This window comes from Megalobrama amblycephala, linkage group LG10 (genome assembly GCF_018812025.1).
Source record: "Megalobrama amblycephala isolate DHTTF-2021 linkage group LG10, ASM1881202v1, whole genome shotgun sequence".
NCBI classification, from domain to species: domain Eukaryota; kingdom Metazoa; phylum Chordata; class Actinopteri; order Cypriniformes; family Xenocyprididae; genus Megalobrama; species Megalobrama amblycephala.
The window spans coordinates 15,978,948-16,000,806 of record NC_063053.1 but is presented as its reverse complement, the minus strand read 5'-3'; the positions used below and the strand labels follow the sequence as shown (position 1 = coordinate 16,000,806).

At 43.6% G+C, this 21,859-nt stretch overlaps 1 protein-coding gene across 3 annotated transcripts; it reads right to left on the bottom strand.

Moving 5' to 3' along the window:
* Positions 1-12,750: 12,750 nt before the first annotated feature.
* On the bottom strand, positions 12,751-16,201 carry LOC125276915 (glutathione S-transferase omega-1-like). Of its 3 annotated transcripts, none has more exons than XM_048204888.1 (7): positions 16,088-16,201; positions 15,802-15,865; positions 14,240-14,348; positions 13,906-14,128; positions 13,718-13,813; positions 13,487-13,569; positions 12,751-13,169 (listed from the first exon to the last, which is right to left on the bottom strand). In XM_048204888.1, the coding sequence occupies exons 2-7, from the start codon at positions 15,830-15,832 to the stop codon at positions 13,019-13,021; spliced, it is 693 nt and encodes a 230-aa protein (XP_048060845.1). In that variant the 5' UTR covers positions 15,833-15,865; positions 16,088-16,201; the 3' UTR covers positions 12,751-13,018. The 3 variants fall into 3 exon arrangements, with proteins under 3 accessions (XP_048060845.1, XP_048060844.1, XP_048060843.1); XM_048204887.1 differs by having other exon boundaries at positions 13,463-13,569; positions 15,802-15,850; positions 16,088-16,186; XM_048204886.1 differs by having other exon boundaries at positions 13,463-13,569; positions 16,088-16,185.
* Between the last annotated feature and the right edge of the window lie 5,658 nt (positions 16,202-21,859).

Here is a 21,859-nt window from a genome sequence, read left to right as displayed (position 1 = left end):
CACTTCTGCCCTGGCTGGCAGAGCATATACGTCCGCGGGCCAGGCTGCCTTAGCGCTGCACGCCATGGCTATTCTCCAGGTGTTTCAAGCGAAGCTCCTCCGTTCTCTGGATGAGTCCGGCGTCGATGCACCTGCCTTCCGTGACCTCCGCAGCGCCACTGACTTAGCCCTGCGTGCCACAAAGGCCACAGCTCAGGCCATTGGACGATCCATGGCCAGCCTGGTCGTGCTTGAGCGCCATTTGTGGCTCAACCTGACCGAGATTAAGGAGATGGACAAGACGGCCTTTTTGGATGCCCCGGTCTCTCCTTCTGGTCTCTTCGGGCCAGCAGTAGAGGGCTTTACGGAGCGTTTTACTGCAGCACAAAAGTCGTCTCAGGCTATGCGACACTTTCTGCCTAAACGCCCTAGCTCCACGTCTGCTTCCAGCCGCCCCAAGTCTGCGCTGGCTCAGTAGAACAAAACTGCCCCCTCTACCTCTCAGGCAGCACCACCCAAGGAACAGCGCCATCGTAAGCGCTCCTCCTTCCCGAGGCAACGACAGGGACCCCGGCCTAAGATTACGCTGGACCCGACGCCTCCTAAGCCCTCCTGTTACAGCCACTGCCATAACACAAAAGAGGGATGATACAACGGCTCGATCAAAAGGGGAATTTATTAATGAAACGAAATATAACAACAAGTGGGAGAAATTAGACAGGAAAAGTAAAAGGGATAAACACAAAAGAGAGCGCAGCTCCGACTCGGGACGGCCGCTCAAATTCCGCCCCCGAAGTGTGGAAACTTGACTTCCTTTAAGCACGCGTAAATAGTCCACAGGTGTAAAGGATCTGCAGAATCAGGACAAAGGTAAATCATGCTTTTCCTGCCCCTAGAGGGCAGGCAAATACATAAATACACATGCATGTAACACCTTCATCCCCGAAAGGAAAAACCATCACCACAAGAAAGTGCATCTATTAAAAGACACCTTTCCAAAAAAACATACGTTACCCACAGGCCTATCCGATCCGGGATAGTGCGTCAGCGACCACGTTGTCCCGACCTCTGACATGTTTAATGTCAAGGTCGTATGGCTGCAAGTATAAACTCCAGCGCATGAGACGCTGATTAAAATTGCGCATGGAGTTCAAAAAAGTAAGCGGATTATGATCACAATACACAAGGATCGAATAACAGCTGGACAAATACACCTCGAAATGTTGAATCGCAAGAACTAATGCTAATGCCTCCTTTTCAATAGTAGAATACTTTAACTGTGCAGTATTAAACTTTTTAGAAAAGTAACACACTGGGTGTTCCACATCATCAACACCCTTCTGCTGGAGGACAGCTCCCGCCCCAACATCGCTAGCATCTACCACGACACTGAACTGTTGTGAATGTTCAGGTGCGGCCAACACTGGAGATGAAATCAACAGAGATTTAACATTTTCAAACGCACACTGGCATGCATCAGACCACTCAAACCGAACTTTAGGACTCAGCAAGTTAGTAAGAGGTGAAACCACAGTTGCAAAGTTTCTGCAAAACGAACGATAGTAACCCACCATTCCTAAAAAACGTCTCAATTGCTTACGATCAACAGGAACTTTATCTCGTGGTTTTTAAACATCCTTGAACGTGACTTTATGCGTTAAAACGAAGTCATCGGCCAGAGTAGCAGCCTTGTAGAGCGTGTCTACTTTTTGTTCGTTTACATAAGTAGCAAGGGCGGAAGGTACACAACTCTTAAATTCCTCTATAAGGATTAATTGTCTAACCTGCTCTCTGCTCTCGGCTTTTTGAGACGCGCACCAACGATCAAACAAAATTTCTTTTTCACGCGCAAACTCAACATAAGTCTGATTCGAAAGTTTCGTGTATTGTCTAAATCGCTGTCTATATGCTTCCGGGACTAACTCGTAGGCTTTTAATATAGCAGCTTTAACAATCGTATAATCAGCAGATTCTTCAATGGACAACGAAGCATAAACCTCCTGCGCCTTACCGGTTATCACGCATTGCAAGAGCAAAGACCAAACATTTTCAGGCCACTTTAATGAAGCTGCAACCCTCTCGAAATGACAAAAATACTTCTCAACGTCCTTCTCACAAAAAGGAGGGACCATCCTCCGATTTCGGCCGACATCAAAATCATCAGAGGCAGCGTGAGCAGCCTTAGAGCTCATCTCTAACTCCATTCGTTTCAGAGCAAACTGATGATCAAGTTCACGCTTTCGCAGCTCTAATTTGGCATTCTCTAACTCCAATTCTTTTTCTTTAATTGCCAACTCTCTCAACCGAATAGCATTCTCACTTACTGAAGGATCAGCCACTTCCTCCACAACACTGACGCTTTCCAATGGCATTTGTAAAACGCCTAACTCCACCAGACAGCCTTTAAGGACGTTTCGCAAAGTTTCCTTCAAAGTCTTATACCTAGGAGCAATTTCAATTTTATAAGACTCTGCAATTTGCAATAACTGCTCTTTTGTGCACGATAAAAGCAGTTCTTCAGAAGGAGACTCCCGAAATATATCAACTACCGAAGTCATTTCGAGACACGTAAGCTACTCACCAAAAATAACGAAGATAATGGTTTCAGCAATTCAGAAAAATACTCATGAATGAAACCACTAACTCGTTTTCACAAATCCTAAATTTTACCTGCCAAAACTAAAGAAAACAAAGTGAATTTGGCCGCTACACGAAATTACCACGAATAATACAAATTAAGAATAAACTTCACTTACCGATTTAAATTTACAAAGTGAATAACCAAAAGCGATCCCACAACACAGATGTATTTACCCCATTTAACATCAGATTAATTCCCTAGTCTTCAGTGGCGTTAGGGGCTCGAGGCCACTTTAAACGCTGAAATCATGAACACCTGCACACCGATCCCATTAACAAGATCAGCTGCCGGTGAACTGAAGCGTGCCTCCACTCCGAATAACCACTAAAAATAAAAAAGGCAAAATAACAAAGTGGCAGGTTCAAACCTACCCGACGACTACTGAATAAATAGGGCAAATACTCACCTGGGACGCTCGTAGTTACTCACAACCGAAAAATAAATCAAACAAACACGACGAAAACACGGCCATACACATTTTCTCCCACACTAAACAGCTGAAAAAAAAAAGAAAAAAAAAAAACGACGGACGAGCCCCCAATTATGTTACAGCCACTGCCATAACACAAAAGAGGGATGACACAACGGCTCGATCAAAAGGGGAATTTATTAATGAAACGAAATATAACAACAAGTGGGAGAAATTAGACAGGAAAAGTAAAAGGGATAAACACAAAAGAGAGCGCAGCTCCGACTCGGGACGGCCGCTCAAATTCCGCCCCCGAAGTGTGGAAACTTGACTTCCTTTAAGCACGCGTAAATAGTCCACAGGTGTAAAGGATCTGCAGAAATCAGGACAAAGGTAAATCATGCTTTTCCTGCCCCTAGAGGGCAGGCAAATACATAAATACACATGCATGTAACACCTCCTGATATTTCAGGAAGGAAGAGGATGGGGCAAAGTCTTGCCACGGCCGGACCACCCCAAAAGCTCTTTCGTTCCACCCCCCCTCCACCTCGTTCAGCTCCGGGCGTGGGAGATATGTTCAGTGTTGTACTAACTGGGCCCAGTGCTGCGTCCATGCAAAACGCTATTCTTATGGCGAACACTATGAATATTCTACCTTCTCTAAGAAAGAGCGAAGTTCCTCTTCCACTCTCTCCGGTGCACGGGCCCCCGATTGGCGGCCCGTCACCCGATACCATTCAGCCCCTTGTCACGCGGGCCGAGGCCTGGCGGGCCGAGGCCTGGCGGGCCATCCCCGGAGTGTCAAGCTGGGTTCTGGGAACCATAAGTCGAGGCTACTCGCTTCAGTTCGCCCGAAGGCCCCCGCGCTTCAGCGGGGTGCTTCAGACTTCAGTCAACATGGACGATGTTCATGTCCTCCGAGCCGAAGTCACGTCTCTTCTGAGGAAAGGAGCTATAGAAATAGTCTCCCCCTCAGAGAGCAATTCGGGGTTCTACAGCCGTTATTTTCTAGTTCCCAAAAAAGATGGCGGTCTCAGACCCATCTTAGATCTCAGGCTCTTGAACCTCTCCCTCATGAGACGGAAGTTCAAGATGCTAACGCAGAAGCAGATCCTCGCGCAGGTTTGCCCCGGGGACTGGTTCTGCTCGCTGGACCTGAAAGATGCATACTTTCACATCCAGATAGCCCCCCATCACAGGCGATTCTTGAGATTCGCGTTCGAGGGTGTGGCTTACCAATATACGGTCCTTCCATTCGGACTGTCCCTAGCTCCTCGCACTTTTACCAAGTGCATGAACGCGGCGCTTTCCCCACTGAGACAGATGGGAATCCGGGTTCTCAATTACCTCGACGACTGGCTCATCCTAGCCCAGTCACGAGCCGAGCTGGAGCATCACAGATCCGTGTTACTCAGCCACTTGGAGTGCCTGGGTCTCAGGGTCAACTTTGCCAAGAGCTCACTGCTCCCCAGCCAGCGTATAACGTTCCTGGGTGCAGTTTTCGACTCAGACCGTATGACGGCTGTAGTATCTCCAGAGCGCACTCTGGCCATTCAGCAGCTCGCAGCATCGGTCAGGAACAGAGCCTCTTTCCCTCTGAAGTTTTTCCAGAGGATGCTAGGGCTGATGGCTTCCGCCTCCCCGGTTCTGCAGCTCGGCCTTCTTCAGATGCGGCCTCTGCAGTACAGGTTGAAGTTCCGGGTCCCTCCTCACGCCTGGCGGCACGGCCGCCTGCGTCTCAGGGTCAATCAGGCCTGTTTGGCAGCTCTGAAACCCTGGATGAACCCTGTATGGTTCAGCCAAGGGGTACCCCTACAGGCGGTGTCCAGAAGGATGGTGCTCTCAACGGATGTGTCCAACACAGGTTGGGGCGCTCTTTGCGAGGGCAGACCGGCCTTCGGCTCGTGGTCTCACGAGGAATGCCATCTGCACATCAACTGCCTCGAGATGTTGGCAGTGATTCGAGCCCTTCATGCGTTCCAGGCACACCTGACAGGGCGCCACGTCTTAGTCCAGTCGGACAGCATGACAGTGGTGTCATGCATAAATCACCAGGGCGGTCTTTCGTCCAGCCGCTTATGCGCTCTGGCGAAGCATCTTCTGGAATGGGCATCACAGAGGTTTCAGTCGCTCAGGGCGACTCACATACCCGGGAGAACAAACTTGGGAGCAGACATGCTATCTTGGAGCAATGTCCCCTCAGACGAGTGGATGCTCCACCCCCAGACAGTTCTCATGATCTGGGAGTTCTTCGGAAAGGCAGAGGTAGACCTCTTCGCTTCAGAAGGCAACTCTCACTGCCCAATTTATTTCTCGAAGGAGGAAGATGCGCTGGCCCATGTCTGGCCCAGCACCCTCCTTTACGCTTTTCCCCCGATCGCTCTGATCCCACAGGTCATCAGACAAATCAGGGAAGACAAGCACAGAGTCCTCCTGGTGGCCCCGCTCTGGAGGAGCCAAGTTTGGTCCTCAGAGCTGTTCAGGCTTTCCACAAAAGCTCCGTGGCCGATCCCCCTGAGACGGGACCTCCTCTCTCAGGCAAACAGGACGATTTGGCATCCCCAGCCAGAACTCTGGGCTCTGTACCTCTGGTCCCTCGACGGGAGCCTGCTAACCTCCCCGGGGACGTGCTGAATACCATTTCTCAGGCAAGAGCTCTGTCCACGAGACGCCTCTACGCCCAGAAATGGTCGGTCTTTGTTGACTGGTGTTCTACACGCAACATAGACCCAGTGGAGTGTGACACATCTCCGATACTGTCTTTTCTCCAGGAGCGTTTGAATCTGGGTCGCACCCCTTCAACGCTCAAAGTTTACGTAGCAGCCATTGCAGCGTTTCACGCTCCTATCGCTGGCCAGTCAGTGGGACGAAACAACCTTGTGGTGCGTTTCTTGAGAGGTTCTAGGCGATTAAATCCTCCTCGTCCTCTCACTGTTCCCACCTGGGACCTCTCTTTGGTCCTCAGAGCTCTTAAAGGGCCTCCCTTTGAGCCACTGCGTTCAGCTGACCTCAGGCCCCTGACACTCAAAACCACTCTGCTACTTGCACTAGCATCGGTTAAGCGAGTTGGTGACTTGCAGGCCCTCTCCGTGAGCCCTGCATGCCTTGAGTTCGGGCCCAACGACTCCAAAGTCGTTTTGAAACCTAGGCATGGCTACGTCCCTAAGGTGCTCTCGACTCCATTCAGAGCACAGGTTATTTCCCTCTCAGCGCTTCCTCCCTCGTCGGACGAGCGAGAGTTGGAACTACTCTGCCCTGTCAGGGCATTAAGGACCTACGTTGATCGATCACAGCCTTTTCGGCAATCTGATCAGCTCTTTATCTGCTTTGGTGGCCGCACCAAGGGGTCTTCGGTCTCAAAGCAACGTCTTTCGCGTTGGATAGTCGACGCTATTGCTCTTTGTTACTCCTCTATGGGCCTCGACTGCCCCATAGGAGTTAGAGCTCACTCTACTAGAGGAATGGCTTCCTCTTGGGCCTGGTCTAGTGGAGTTTCGATTAAAGACATCTGTGAGGCGGCCGGCTGGTCCTCGCCGTCCACTTTTGTCAGATTTTATCATTTAGACGTCCCGACCTTACAAGCTCGGGTCCTCTCGGTATGATCCAGCGGCCTCTATCGAGCTCCGCTTCATGCCACTCTGGGAGTTAACTCCCTTTTTGTAGTGTAACAAGGGTTCGATGGCTCCGGCCTTCTCACTTGTCCTCTGGTTCCCTCACGGTGCCCAAGACAAGTCCAGTCGTTCCCTGCCGTGGCACGGCGCGGTTGAATTCGTTCCCCATTCGCAGTACGAGTAAAGTATCGAAAGGGAACGTACTCGGTTACTAACGTAACCTCGGTTCCCTGAGATACGGAACGAGTACTGCGTTACATGCCGTGCCACGAGGCTGCGGCTTCAGTGTCGTTGCTTCAGTCGAATGACCTGAAATCCTATGGCGAAACGCCCGCTTTTATAGCTCTAAACCTCGCCCATTTCGGCGGGAATATTCACACGCTCTGTCGCCATAGGTCGCGCAGCTATGCCGCACCGTCATTGGTTCAACAACTTGTCTATGAGTGAACCAATGATGATGCAGTTACACTGCGTTATTGAAAAAGGCTTCAGTAACGGGGAAAAAGGAGACCTTTCCCCATACGCAGTACTCGTTCCGTATCTCAGGGAACCGAGGTTACGTTAGTAACCGAGTACGTTTTATTGTTCTGATCAGGGTGGAGCACTTCAGCAAACAAGAATCAAAGCTCACCTAAACCTATTATAGTGCAAGACTTTACATTGACAACTGCAGAAAACATTTGATACGTACTAAAAGTGTAAAGCTAATCAATGAACTGTTAGGAGGATGTTAACAAGAAGTACTTGTTACAGTACAGAAGGGAAGGAGACAACGGGAAACAGGTAAGTGATGTTTATTGAACAACCAGAAGAACAAGCAGTGATGCCGGTGAGTAAATGGCAATGTAGCAGGTTGAACGGAGGATAACTGAGTGGTAATACTGTCCTTTGTGTTGTAGGAGTGGAGATCGTGGATGGCAGAGGAATGGAGATTGTAGCAGAGATGAGACGACACTTGGGAACTTGCACGAAGACTGGAACACGGAAGGAAACTAGGAGCACGCTGGAGATGAGACAGTAAGAATACTGGAGTCCTTGAGTTAAGCATAGAAGATGTTCTATGTGCAAACGAGATCAGACGCTGACTGAAGTGTGTGTGAGTCTTTTATGTCATGGCTGATTGGGGTGCTGATTGGTGACAGGTGCGTGTGCTCAGAACTCTGGTGAGGGAGTGCACTGTGATTGGGTGATGGTGGAGCCTGGCATGTCTGTGACAGTACCCCCCCCCTCCACGGCCCACTCCTGAGGGCAGAGGACCCCGACGTTGTGGTGGTCGTCCTCTTCCACGTGGGGCAGGTCTGTCTGGATGAGAGGTGTGGAAAGTGTCGAGCAGATTTGGGTCTAGGATGTCGTTTCTGGGTACCCATGAGCGTTCCTCGGGACCGTAGCCCTCCCAGTCCACCAGGTACTCCAAAAGACCACCACGGCGCTGGGAGTCCAAGATCTCATTCACTTGGTAAGCGGCTCCATCTTCCAGGAATAGAGGAAGGGGGGTGAGGTTTGAGCAGTGACACGTGGAAAGTGGAATGAATGCGGTACTGTGCAGGTAACTTGAGTTGGTAGGTGACAGGGTTGATCTACTTGGTGATGGTAAAGGGGCCAATGAATCTGAGACTTAGCTTTTTGCAGGGCAGGCGCAGTCTGATGTCCCGAGTAGACAGCCAGACCTTCTGTCCCCATTGGTAGACTGGAGTGTTGGAACATTGAAGGTCGGCTGTCATCCTGCGTCTGTGCAAAGCCCATTGAAGTTGATGGTGAGCAGAGTCCCAGACCCTCTCGCTCTCTTGGAACCAGTAGTCGACAGCTGGTACATCTGACGGTTCCCCTGACCAGGGAAAGAGTGGGGGTTGGTAACCGAGCACGCACTGGAAGGGAGTGAGTCCAGTGGTAGGTTGGCGCAGGGAGTTCTGTGCGTACTCGGCCCAACCCAGGAACTGGCTCCAAGAGTCCTGGTGGCCATGACAGAAGGTACGGAGGAACCAGACGATCTCCTGGATCTTCCTCTCTGCCTGTTTGACTGTGGGTGGTATCCAGACGAGAGGCTCACGGTCACACCTAGGAGAGAGAAGAATGCTTTCCATACTCTGGAGATGAACTGAGGTCCTCGATCCGATACTATGTCCTCTGGAATTACATAATATCTGAAGATGTGGTTGAACATGATCTCAGCAGTTTCCATTGCAGTAGGCAGACCTCTTAAGGGAATTAGACGGCAAGACTTAGAGAATCTGTCTATTACCACCAGGACATAGGTACAATTGTTAGGTACAGGTAGGTCTGTGATGAAGTCCACTCCTAGGTGTGACCATGGTCGGTTGGGAACGGGCAGAGGATGTAGCTTGCCGGACGGGAAGATGGCTAGGGCTTTTCGAGATGGCGCATTCCTGGCATCCTTGCACGTACCTTCTCACGTCCCTTGCCATGTTTGGCCACCAGAAGCGCACTTTCAGCAGCGAGAGGGTTTCATTGACTCCGGGGTGGCCAGTGCCCAGGGACGTGTGGGAAGAGTGGATGAGTGGAGTGTGCCGTGTCCTGTTGATGTACTGCAAACCTGGGGGGCAGCTCGGCGGAGTGTTGGTGGAGGAATTGGAGGAGGGAATGATCATTTCAAACCAGCTGATAGGACTCACGATAATCTTTTCAGGTAGGATTGATTCGGGCTCTTCTGTGATTTCTTCGGGGGTATAGAGATGAGATAAGGCATCTGCCTTGACATTCTTGGGACCTGGATGATAGAAGATAGTATGAATGAGGAGGGGAGCGGTGATGAAGGCTTCTTTCAAGGTGTTGAAGGCATCGGTGGCAGCTTGTGACCAGGACAGAGACTTGGGCCTATTGCGGAGGAGGTTGGTCAACGGGCTTGTGATGGAGCTGTAATTTTGTATAAACCTGCGGTAGAAATTTGCAAATCCTAGGAATCTTTGGAGTTCTTTGATGGTGGATGCAGTTGGCCAGTTCTTGATGGCTTCAACCTTCCCCTCATCCATCTGGATGCCACTGCTGTCGATGTTGTAGCCAAGGAACTGCACTGAGGGTTAATGGAAAGATAATTTTTCAGCCTTGAGGAACAGATGGAATTCCCTCAGGCATTTCATGACCTCCGCAACGTGGTGGCCATGTTCGGCCATCCTCCGGGAGTATATCAGGATGTCATCAATGTAGACCAGAATGAACTTGTGAAGAAACTCCTGGAGTACCTCGTGGATGAAGTCCTGAAATATGGAGGGGGCGTTGACCAGGTCATACGGCATAACGCAATACTCATAGTGTCCAGTAGGGGTCACGAAGACTGTCTTCCATTCATCCCCCTCATGTATTCGGATGAGGTTGTAAGTGCTGCGGAGGTCCAACTTGGTAAACACAGTGGCACCGCGGAGATGTTCCAAGGCCGCTGGGACGAGGGTAAGTGGGTATTGGAACTTGACAGTAATCTTGCTGAGTGCCCGGTAGTCAATACAAGGCCAAAAGCCTCTGTCCTTTTTTGCCACAAAGAAGAAACTCGAAGCAGCAGGGGAAGTAGACGGGCGGATGTAGCCTTGTTGTAGCGCCTCCTTAATGTATTCCTCCAGAACCAGTAGATGTTGATGTTCGATGTGTAGAATGCCAACTTGGAGTTGCACTGGTCCAACACACTGATGTACCCGTCTACGACTGAGAGGTTTTCCAGTTATTGAGTGGATCTGGTAGGTGGAAGGTGTGACTGTGGTCTTGAGTTTGAGCTGGCGGCAGAGGGCACCAGAGATGAAGTTACCAGCTGACCGAGAGTCGAGGAGAGCATTGACTGGAATGGAAACATCAGCAGCAGTAAGAATTACTATGGTAGTGAGTGACTTCATCTTATTTATAGGAGGAAGAATGGCACTCACCATGGTATGAGGAGGATGAGTGGGGCATGCTGAGATGACATGCCCAGGAGCACCACAATATAAACATAGTCTCTCGGTCAGCAGCCTCTGCCACTCAGCAAGTGTCAGCCGGGTATTGTCCAGTTGCATGGGTTCGTTGGCTGGTTCTGGAGGGCTGATGGATTCTGGACGGCGGAGGGATGATGTAAATAGCGACTGGCTCTGGTGCTCTTCGAGACACGACTGCATACGAGTGGCGAAGCAAATGGAGAGTTGGATGAATCGTTCGAGCCCGATGGAATCCTCATATGCAGCGAGATGCAACGGCACTCGTGGATCGAGGCCTTGATGGTACGTGGTTAACAGAGACTGTTCGTTCCATCCACTAGCGGCAGCAAGGGTCCTGAACTTAAGGGCATATTCATTCACAGTCATAGTACCTTGTTTTAAATTATATAATTGCTCACCAATTGATGAATCTCTGGCTGGTCTACCGAACACTTCTTTGAAGTGGGTCATGAAGCTGGTGAGACTGGGTGACTGAACTATTTTGAGACCAAATAGTTTCAGCCCATTGAAGCGCTCTGCTGTTTAACTGTAAAATGATGAAAGCTACCTTTGTGTGGTCGTCGGGGTATAAGAGCGGTTGCATCCCCAGGACCAGCAAGCATTGTAACAGAAATCCGTTGCAATCCTCCACCGAACCAGAGAAGGGCGCCGGTTTGGCCATGGGACTGGCGTACACACGTGGTGAAGGAGTGACGGTGGTATTGGCTGAGGTGATCGCTGGTGGAGATGCTGGTGGATTGGAGGTGAGTGCTCGGCGTAAGACATCTGAAGAGCTCATTCTCGTGTTCTACGGTTATGGTCCGGTCTTCTGTTACAGTACAGAAGGGACGGAGACAACGGGAAACAGGTAAGTGATGTTTATTGAACAACCAGAAGAACAAGCAGTGATGCAGGTGAGTAAATGGTGTTGGAAATCTCAGAAGCATAGACCAGGAGACTTTGGGATATCTTTAAGAAGAAGTTACTCTTTATTGAGAAACACGCTGTGCGTCGCTGTAGTCATCCAAAATCTTACTAAGGCAGTGTATACATGATATTTTATAGGCATTCAGTGGGCAGTCCTTAAAGGTGTTGCCCTTACACACAGCCTTAGAAGTGACCACTAAAACAAAAGCATCTAAAGACAGTACAGGAAATTACCCCCGACTGGGTAGATAATAGTACCCCAAATAGTATAAACAGTAGCTGGTCACGAGAACTAAGACTATGTAAACATTCACACATCCAGTAGGAAGATCAAAACATTCAAATGCATAGGTGCTAACCCAATCAGTCTGACAGTATCGCCCATACCTTTACATTATCATAGACAAAAGCACAGCTGTATCTTGAGCTTGTCATGCCAAATGTTAAGGAAGTGCAAAAGGTTTATGTCACACACCCCTGAGCTGCCTGCCTTGATCTCCTTAGAATGTCATTATCTTTACCTTAACATGCTAAATACAATATACTTCACCTTAGTAATTCATGTGAGGTGATGTCAGTATGTAGGATCAACAGATCTTAAACAGATTATTAAATTTGTAATCCCACAATGGTAATGGCAGAGGAATGGAGATCGCAGCAGAGATGAGACGACACTTGGGAACTCACACGAAGACTGGAACACAGAAGGAAACCAGGAGCACGTGGGAGACGAAACAGTAAGTATACTGGAGTCCTTGAGGTAAGCATAGAAGACATTCTATGTGCAAATGAGACCAGACGCTGACTGAAGTGTGTGTGAGTCTTTTATGTCGTGGCTGATTTAGGTGCTGATTGGTGACATGTGCGTGTGCTCAGAACCCCGGTTGAGGGAGTGCGCTGTGATTGGGTGATGGTGGAGCCTGGCATGTCTGTGACAGTTCTAAAAGTACTATGGTATTATTACTATACCCTTTTTTGTACATGTACCATTGCAGTACCACTGTTTTGTCCTTAAAGTAACTTATGTTCTATGTAAATTATTATAAATGCTTTTGCTCTGGTATGGTCAGATGAGAAAGACAATTTAGGTGGTTATCTGTCCTGCATTTCTGTAAAACATCAGTGGCACTCTTCCTGCTTCTGGTAAGGTTATGGATCCCATATAACTCTGAGGTCTTGGTGTGTGTAATGTGACTCATTGGAGTCAGTGGTAGACACCTAATCATTAGGACTATTAAGATAAACACTGCAGGTTAAATTCCAGAAAGGATTACTCGTGAACTACTAAGATACTGAGAGCCCTCAAAGTTTTAGATTTATTTTTTTGATATCCACACCACAAATCAAAAGGACATAAAGAATGATATATGAGGCATTCATTGGGATCATAGTATAAAAGATTAAACAGTATTAACTGACTTTTGTACCCAATATCTGTTAAAACAGACAGGCAATCAAGATGTATTTTACCCGAGAACAATTATTTATTCTATAAACCATAATTATAATTGGGGTTTCCCTCCAAGTTTGACTTGTAGAACACCTTGTAGAATTCTTTCTATAAACCATAATCATAATTGGGGTTTCCCTCCAAGTTTGACTTGTAGAACACCTTGTAGAATTCTGTGCTGAACATTGTGGCTTTTACAGTGGGATCCTCCAACATATGTTCAGTCCACTTCTTCAGCTGAGGAGTGCTGTCCAAAGAGCTGGGAATGATGAAAAGAGGGTGTTAATGTGCAAAGCAATCATTTAGATAAGTCTAATTTAATGATTTTTCTAATTCACTAACATGACTTTGAGTTTCTAATCATCATTTTAAATCATCATACAGTATGTCAGAATGTGATATTCATTTCTTTGTGTGATAAAATGATTTTTTGGAAACTAAATGGTAAGTAAAATATCTGAATTTGTTTATGTCATAACCATAACATGTTATCTCTCTTTCTCTATTGCTTGTGCACTTAATAAATGTAATAAAAAGTAGATAAAAACATACTGCTTCAGCTTAATTATCTCCAACCTCTCAAACCATGGCCACATCATGTAGTCGATCATTGTTATTGAATCTCCTCCAAAAAACTTGGTCTTCTTCTTGACAAGGGTCTGACAAATACCATTAAATACACAGGGAAAGCACAAGTTGATACATGAAGTGATAACTGAACTAAATTGAAAAAAATCCCATGACATCTGCTTAACATCAGAAATCTTTATTCTAGTCAGTTATAATATTACTGGTGTTCCAACCAACCTCATTTAATTGGGAAAGTTTCTCTTTAAATTCTTCTTCAAATGCAGACACATCTTCTCCTTTTGCCCTGCTTATCTTATAGAAGTTGGCAATCACCTAAAAAGAACATCCAATCATATTGATGAAAACATTTAATTAATTAAATTTAGCAATATGTAATATCCAGGTGGAAGTGCATTAGTAAATACCTTTGAGAAATACTCCAGAAGCATTTTCTGTTGGGCCCTCTCAAACGGGTCAGATGGAAGCAGTTTCTTCTGAGGGTAGACCTCATCCAGGTAATCACAAGTGATTGGTGACTCGTATATCACCTGACCACTCTGGGTCTCCAGCGTTGGCACTAAACCAAGAGGATTCTTCTCCAGAAACCAATCTGGCTTATTCTTCAAACTGATGTTGATGATGTCATGTCTATGATGAAATACAAATACAATTATTCAAAGAGGCTTTTCTTTTCACTCAAAGCAGAAAGAATGTTTATGCTTTAGTTAAACACTAATGCCAGTTTGTGTTTGTACTCACTTAATTCCCTTGGCATTGAGCACCAATCTTGTCCGTTGGGCAAAAGGGCAGAATCTCATGCTATAGAGTCGAATATGGTCCTTTGGAACAGGGCCAGGAGCAGCACTTCCTGTGGCACAAATTAAACAAAAACATGTTAGACTTGATCTACCTATTGTTGCGATGACATTGATGTAGTATTGTGAGTCACCTGTAGGCCTACATGTTTCTAATGATCCAAAATGTCTTTTCAATAATGTTGTCATTATGCAATACATCTTTATGCCCCCAGCATGTCTTACTGGATGGATATACTTTATTTAATTTATACTGGATGAAACACATACACACACACACACACACACACACACACACACACACACACACACACATATATATATATGTGAAGAGTTTGGTTCCAAAATAATTAATTTGATTAATTTGAGTAAAAAGGTGTTTTCTTTACCAAGAAAGTGGCAAGATGAAAACCACTATTTTCTGTTTCAAACTTTCACATAGTATTTTTTGGGTATAAAAACATTAAAAATTCAAATCTACATTTTTATTTCAAAAAGTTTATTATAAAAACATATTTTTTCCCCAAAATGCAATAAATCCATGACACTTTTTTTTCAAAATGCAATTAATCCTTCAATATAAAAGTTATTTTTCAAATTGAAAATACATAACAAAGTAAGGTGATTCACATATGTGACACAGTCTAAACTTTGCCAATATTTATCTTATATACAGGCATTTCACAAAAAATACATTCAGCTGTCGCTCCCAAAATGAATTCAACGGGTCATCTTGTTAGTGTTATAAATTATTTGTCATTACTGATTAAAGAGTATCTGGCGCCACCGCATGGTCAAATAAACATATTTGCCAAGTACATTGGTATTAAAGGTGCCCTAGAATGCAAGATGTAATATAAGTCTAAGGTGTCCCCTGAATGTGTCTGTGAAGTTTAAGCTCAAAATAACCCATTTTTAAAAAAGCCTTCAATGTTTACAGTGGGTGGAATGTAGCGCTGTGATTGGTTGAGCGGATATATCGCATTCTGCAGAGAAGGGAGACTGGCGTTTGTTGCGTTTTGGAAAGAAAGGGAGAAGAATAACACGTCGGATATCGCATTTTGCGCAAAATTAATAAATGACTTTTCAATACCTGAAAAGTATCGACAGTTCTCGAGGAATCAGCACTGTCACTATCTGAGACATTGCTGATTCCTCGAGCGCATGACATAGCACTTGTATGGAATCCACTCAGTCATAAATATCATTTTGGTGATTTCATGAAAGTGCAGTGTCATGCTGTCGTCAGCACTTAAACTCCTGAAGCCACAACTTTATATCAAGCAAATTCTCGTGTACAATGACATGACGAACTCCACGTTCCCTGACATAACAAAGACATATCTGGACATGTTATGCAGATTTTATATAAATGGTGGATTGTAATCACAACATAACTGTGCTCAGTTACGGAATCCAGTAGACTAAACTACTTATCATGAAAAGAAAAAGCGGAGGAAAAGTCTCCAGATTGCATTCAGATCACTCATGATTATCATGTCTTACCTTTTCCAAGACTTTTCTGAGATGCTGCCATTATTTTATTCAGCGTTACCTGGGAAGAATAGACCTGAAAAGGTTAAATAAATTGAGAACCATAATTTAATCTTGGTGTATTTGATTAACTAGATGCCACAGCAAATCATTTTAATAGGAAGTTAAGTAACTTAACCCACTGTCTTGCAGAAAGATCACTGCTCAATTTTATAATTAAATTATTTAATCACTACAACCAATCTAAAGGATGGAGATACAAATAATAACTGAAAGAAGCAGTTAATATGATACTTACCTGTCTAACTGTATGACTTGACACAACTTTGGAGATGAATGGAAAGTTTATATAGCCTATTTATTGGAGGGAGGGCATGCCTTTTTTTATTATTATTTTATTGGGAGGAGATCAAATGACTAAACTGCAAACGCTCATTGTTTCAAAATAAAAGTCCTCAATAAAAATTCAGCTTATTTGAGATGTCGAGCACCTTTGCCTTTTCCTCTCGAATAAAGGTCATTCAGGTGTGCAAAGTATTAAGGTTCTTTTGTAACATTTTTTCCTCCTTAAATGTAACATTTAAATGTGGGGAAATAGTAAAAGCATTCAAAATCGAGTAATTTTAATATTTAATTTAAAAAAAAATTGTAATTATTTGTATACTTGCATGTCTTTTAAACACTTGTTTGCAATTTTTACATGTATTTGCATAATGACTTGTGGTATTAATCATTACACTGTTGTGTCAACAATTTGACACTCTTATCTTACCACCATGCAAACAACTCTTGCTCCAGAGCATGAAAACGATGTTATTCATTCTGTATTGAGATGGGCCACCTAACACCTAAATTATTCACATTTTTTAACATGCCTTTAGAAAAGATGTGGATCTTGATAGAGACAAATTGCAACATTTTCCATATCGTTTTCAAAAGTCTGATTTATAGTTACAACAAATTACCGTATAAAGAGCTCCATATGATTTCTGTGGTAAGAAGAGTCTTTTTAAAACACACAGATAACATAATGGATATCACTTTAATTTCTTTGTCATGTATACAATAAACACTTCAATTAAAACTGAAGTGTTCTTTCATAAGATGCTTTTAACCCATATCTGGAAATATCTTCATATAACTCATATTCTGTCTACATACATACGGACTATATCTTCTAGCGGAAGAATACAACTAAAATCTGCTTAATAAAATAACGATTTAAAAGAGTTTTTGTGTTTTTACTACTTTCATAGAGTGACCAGACGTCTCTGTTTTCTGGAGACAAAACCGGTTTGCAACTGGGTGGCCTACTACTGATTTTTGGTGTTTCAGTTGTTTTGTTCATGAACATTAGCTTTTGTTTGATTTCTACTATTCATGCAAGCCCGACCAAGAGCTTTCAAAAGCACAAACATAAAATAACATTTTTAAACTTAATAAAAGATGTAATTACTCTAGGCCTACATTATATTCACAGTTTGTGAAAATAAAAATATGAAAGACCCCCTGTGGTGAAAATCAAGTTTTTAATGTTGTTTATATGTCTATGTACTAGTGTTTTTAATATGCTTTAAGACAAAACATGTGCAAATTCATAAGTCAGCACCATTGCTGAGTATTTTATGTTTGAAACTGCAGTAAACCAAAAACCCGCGCTCATTCAAGGATGTGCATTTATTTCATGTACGGAGAAGGCACGGGCGCCTGCAGGTTTTCATATGAATGTTTTTTGTTTTTTTTAATCTGAACTCCAAAAAGCAACGAAATTGTCAAACATCCATTTAGCGCATGTTCACAGAGGAAAACGGCTGCTTGTTCTCTCGATATTGTCTGTTTTACTGAGTAAATCTCTTCAGGTGATTCAGTGAGAGAGCAGTCCAAACAAATGCAAGTGGATTCAGACCGTTTTGCAAAGGCGTTTTACCAATTCATAGTTTAAAACACAATTTAAGCGTCAGAAATTAAACTGAATATATGAAGCCTTTTTCTTAAATATCCACAACACAAACAACAAATTTCTCGTCACTATAGCAACACTAGACTCTCTGAGCTGGCGTGAGCGAGTGGAAGCGGGGCTAATTTGCATATTCATTGATCCGTGTATATTAAATGAGGCAAGGCTGTAGAGTTACATTCAAGCTATTTTAAGGCATGAAGACATTTTTTTCACTTGAATTTTTTTTTTTAAATATGTAATTTTGGTGATCAAAGATGAGTTTTAAGGGATAAAATAATTGACTACAGTGGAACTTTAAATAGTCAAATCTCATATTAAATTCTTTCACTAATAACTTTCTATAATTTAGAGATTTCAATTTTATTTTACAACACTATTGATAAAACGTGTATGTAAGATAAAATAAAAAATAAATAATAAAAAATAATTCCAAATAAAGTGGTGATTTTTGGGCCCATGCCTGGAATACTGCAGGCCATAACTGTTCCTTTGCATTCAAAAATTTATTGTGTTTTTTAATACATAGTTCAATGGTCTAAATATTTAATTCTCACTGGTCTAAAAAATTATCCTGATTTCCATTTCAGAAATCAGGTCACCTTCATTTATTAATCTTTTTTAAACAGTGCTTAACACCTGTAGTGTTCATAATATAGCTTCTCGTACCTTATTGCTGACAACATTTGAGATGACAACTGATTTCTGGATTGTGTAATGTTTTTTTTAATCTTCATATCCATATCACAAGTCAAGTACGACACCTTATTATATAAAAAGACAATATATTCCCATCAGATCATGCCACGTTCTTTTCTTGCCTGTTAATACTCACAGTTTATGTTGTGTGGGCGTCTTGCAATGTCATGCAGAGATTTCTTTTGCAGTTCTACAGCTGCCGAATGAGTCACCTTGTCAATTTGTCAGGATAAACAGTGGGTACGGAAAGTATTCAGACCCCCCTCAAATTGTTCACTTTTTGTTATATTGCAGCCATTTTCTAAAATCATTTAAGTTCATTTTTTCCTCATTAATGTACACACAGTACCCCATATTCACAGAAAAACACAGAATTGTTGACATTTTTGCAGATTTAAAAAAAAGAAAAACTGAAATCACATGGTCCTAAGTATTCAGACCCTTTGCTGTGACACTCATATATTTAAAGGTTCTCTAAGCGATCCTGAGTGGAGTAACTTCCTGTTGACGTTCGAAGTGTTGTCAAACAAAACAGAGGCTATAGCTAGACCCTCCCTCCGCCTCCTCCTCCCCTCCCATCCGTGCTTCCTGAAACAGTCATGAATGCGCATTTAAAATCATTCTTGTCGGTTATTGGCTGGAGCAGCTAGCGGATAGTGAGATGTTTGCTGTATGTGACAAAAAATGTTTTGGCCTAAAAACGTGTGACATCGCTTAGAGGACCCTTAACTCAGGTGCTGTCCATTTCTTCTGATCGTCCTTGAGATGGTTCTACACCTTCATTTGAGTCCAGCTGTGTTTGATTATACTGATTGGACTTGATTAGGAAAGCCACACACCTGTCTATATAAGACCTTACAGCTCACAGTGCATGTCAGAGCAAATGAGAATCATGAGGTCAAAGGAACTGCCTGAAGAGCTCAGAGACAGAATTGTGGCAAGGCACAGATCTGGCCAAGGCTACAAAAAAAATTCTGCTGCACTTAAGGTTCCTACGAGCACAGTGGCCTCCATAATCCTTAAATGTTTGGGACGTCTGGGACGACCAGAACCCTTCCTAGAGCTGGCCGTCCTGCCAAACTGAGCTATCGGGGGAGAAGAGCCTTGGTGAGAGAGGTAAAGAAGAACCCAAAGATCACTGTGGCTGAGCTCCAGAGATGCAGTCAGGAGATGGGAGAAAGTTGTAGAAAGTCAACCATTACTGCAGCCCTCCACCAGTCAGGGCTTTATGGCAGAGTGGCCTGACAGAAGCCTCTCCTCAGTGCAAGACACATGAAAGCCTGCATGGAGTTTGCCAAGATGGTGAGAAATAAGATTCTCTGGTCTGATGAGACCAAGATAGAACTTTTTGGCCTTAATTCTAAGCGGTATGTGTGGAGAAATCCAGGCACTGCTCATCACCTGTCCAAGACAGTCCCAACAGTGAAGCATGGTGGTGGCAGCATCATGCTGTGGGGTGTTTTTCAGCTGCAGGGACAGGACGACTGGTTGCAATCGAGGAAAAGATGAATGCGGCCAAGTACAGGGATATCCTGGATGAAAACCTTCTCCAGAGTGCTCAGGACCTCAGACTGGGCCGAAGGCTTACCTTCCAACAAGACAATGACCCTAAGCACACAGCTAAAATAACGAAGGAGTGGCTTCACAACAACTCCGTGACTGTTCTTGAATGGCCCAGCCAGAGCCCTGACTTAAACCCAATTGAGCATCTTTGGAGAGACCATCCAACCTGACAGAACTGGAGAGGATCTGCAAGGAGGAATGGCAGAGGATCCCCAAATCCAGGTGTGAAAAACTTGTTGCATCTTTCCCAAAAAGACTCATGGCTGTATTAGATCAAAAGGGTGCTTCTACTAAATACTGAGCAAAGGGTCTGAATACTTAGGACCATGTGATATTTCAGTTTTTATTTTTTAATAAATCCGCAAAAATGTCAACAATTCTGTGTTTTTCTGTCAATATGGGGTGCTGTGTGTACATTAATGAGGAAAAAAAATTAACTTAAATGATTTTAGCAAATAGCTGCAATATAACAAAGAGTGAAAAATTTAAGGGGGTCTGAATACTTTCCGTACCCACTGTAGACCTTTTTTTTTTTGTAAATTTGCCCTAATTCAAGGGTCACTTAGTCATAGGTTATGACACTGACATCTCGAAGCTTCTGTTGTGCAGAGTCATACTTATCAATGCAAGAAATATCTAAAAGGTAACTGGCAGATGTCCAATGTTTTTTTAGTTTTATTGTTCTGATCAGGGTGGAGCACTTCAGCAAACAAGAATCAAAGCTCACCTATAGTGCAAGACTTTACATTGACTACTGCAGAAATAAATCCTCCAACAGTCAGCTTTACACTTTTAGTATGTATCAACCCAGGTAAACAAAAAGTACACTTCTATAATATACTTAAAGTGCTCTATTTTCGTGCACTAATTTTGTACTTAATATACTAAAAATTCTTCTTTAGTACTACTTAAGATCATCTTAAGAACATCTAACTGTGCTATTTTGAGACAGTATGAAATATGAACTTAAATGGGCTTTTAATATACTATCTCTGTATTTAGAAATATATATTTAGCTACCACTTGTAGTACACTATGGGTTCAAATGTACTATAAGTAGTATCTAAATACATTTTTTAAATACAGAGATAGTATATTAAAAGCACATTTTAGTACATATTTCATGGTGTCTCAAAATATCACAGTTAGATGTTCTTAAGATGATCTTAAATAGTACTAAAGAAGAATTTTTAGTATATTAAATACAAAATTAGTGCATGAAAATATAGCATTTTAAGTATATTATAGAAATGTACATTTTTTCACCTGGGAAATTAATGAACTGTAAGGAGGATGTTAACAAGAAAGCACTATAAGTACTATGGTGTTATTACTATACCCTTTTTTGTACATGTACCATTGCAGTATCACTGTTTTGTCTTTAAAGTAACTTAAAGCTTTATGTACATATCATGATAAATTCTTTTGCTCTGGTATGGTCAGATGAGAAAGACAATTTAGGTGGTTATCTGTCCTGCATTTCTGTTAAACATCAGTGGCACTCTTCCTGCTTCTGGTAAGATTATGGATCCCATATAACTCTGAGGTCTTGGAGTGTGTGATGTGACTCATTGGAGTCAGTGGTAGACACCTAATCATTAGGACTATTAAGATAAACACTGCAGGTTAAATTCCAGAAAGGATGACTTGTGAATTACTGAGATAGAGAGCCCTGTTATCATTTTAACCCTTGAGCACTGGCATCTATAACATGCTGTCAGTCATTGTGGATGATGATGCAGTAATTACACTGGAAAATCTCATTATAAGCCATGAAAGAATGCACATGGGCTAAAATCAGATTAGTCAAAAATTCTATAACTGATATTGAAGGAACTCCAGAAACTTGTA

What these genes read in the sequence shown, in the direction of transcription:
- LOC125276915 (XM_048204887.1), bottom strand. Translation starts at nt 15,832, where the DNA reads ATGGCAGCATCTCAGAAAAGTCTTGGAAAAG. An exon ending in TCAGAAAAGTCTTGGAAAAG is followed by an intron (nt 14,349 to 15,801) that starts GTAAGACATGAT and finishes TTTGTGCCACAG; the next exon opens with GAAGTGCTGCTCCTGGCCCT. An exon ending in CTCAATGCCAAGGGAATTAA is followed by an intron (nt 14,129 to 14,239) that starts GTGAGTACAAAC and finishes ATTTCATCATAG; the next exon opens with ACATGACATCATCAACATCA.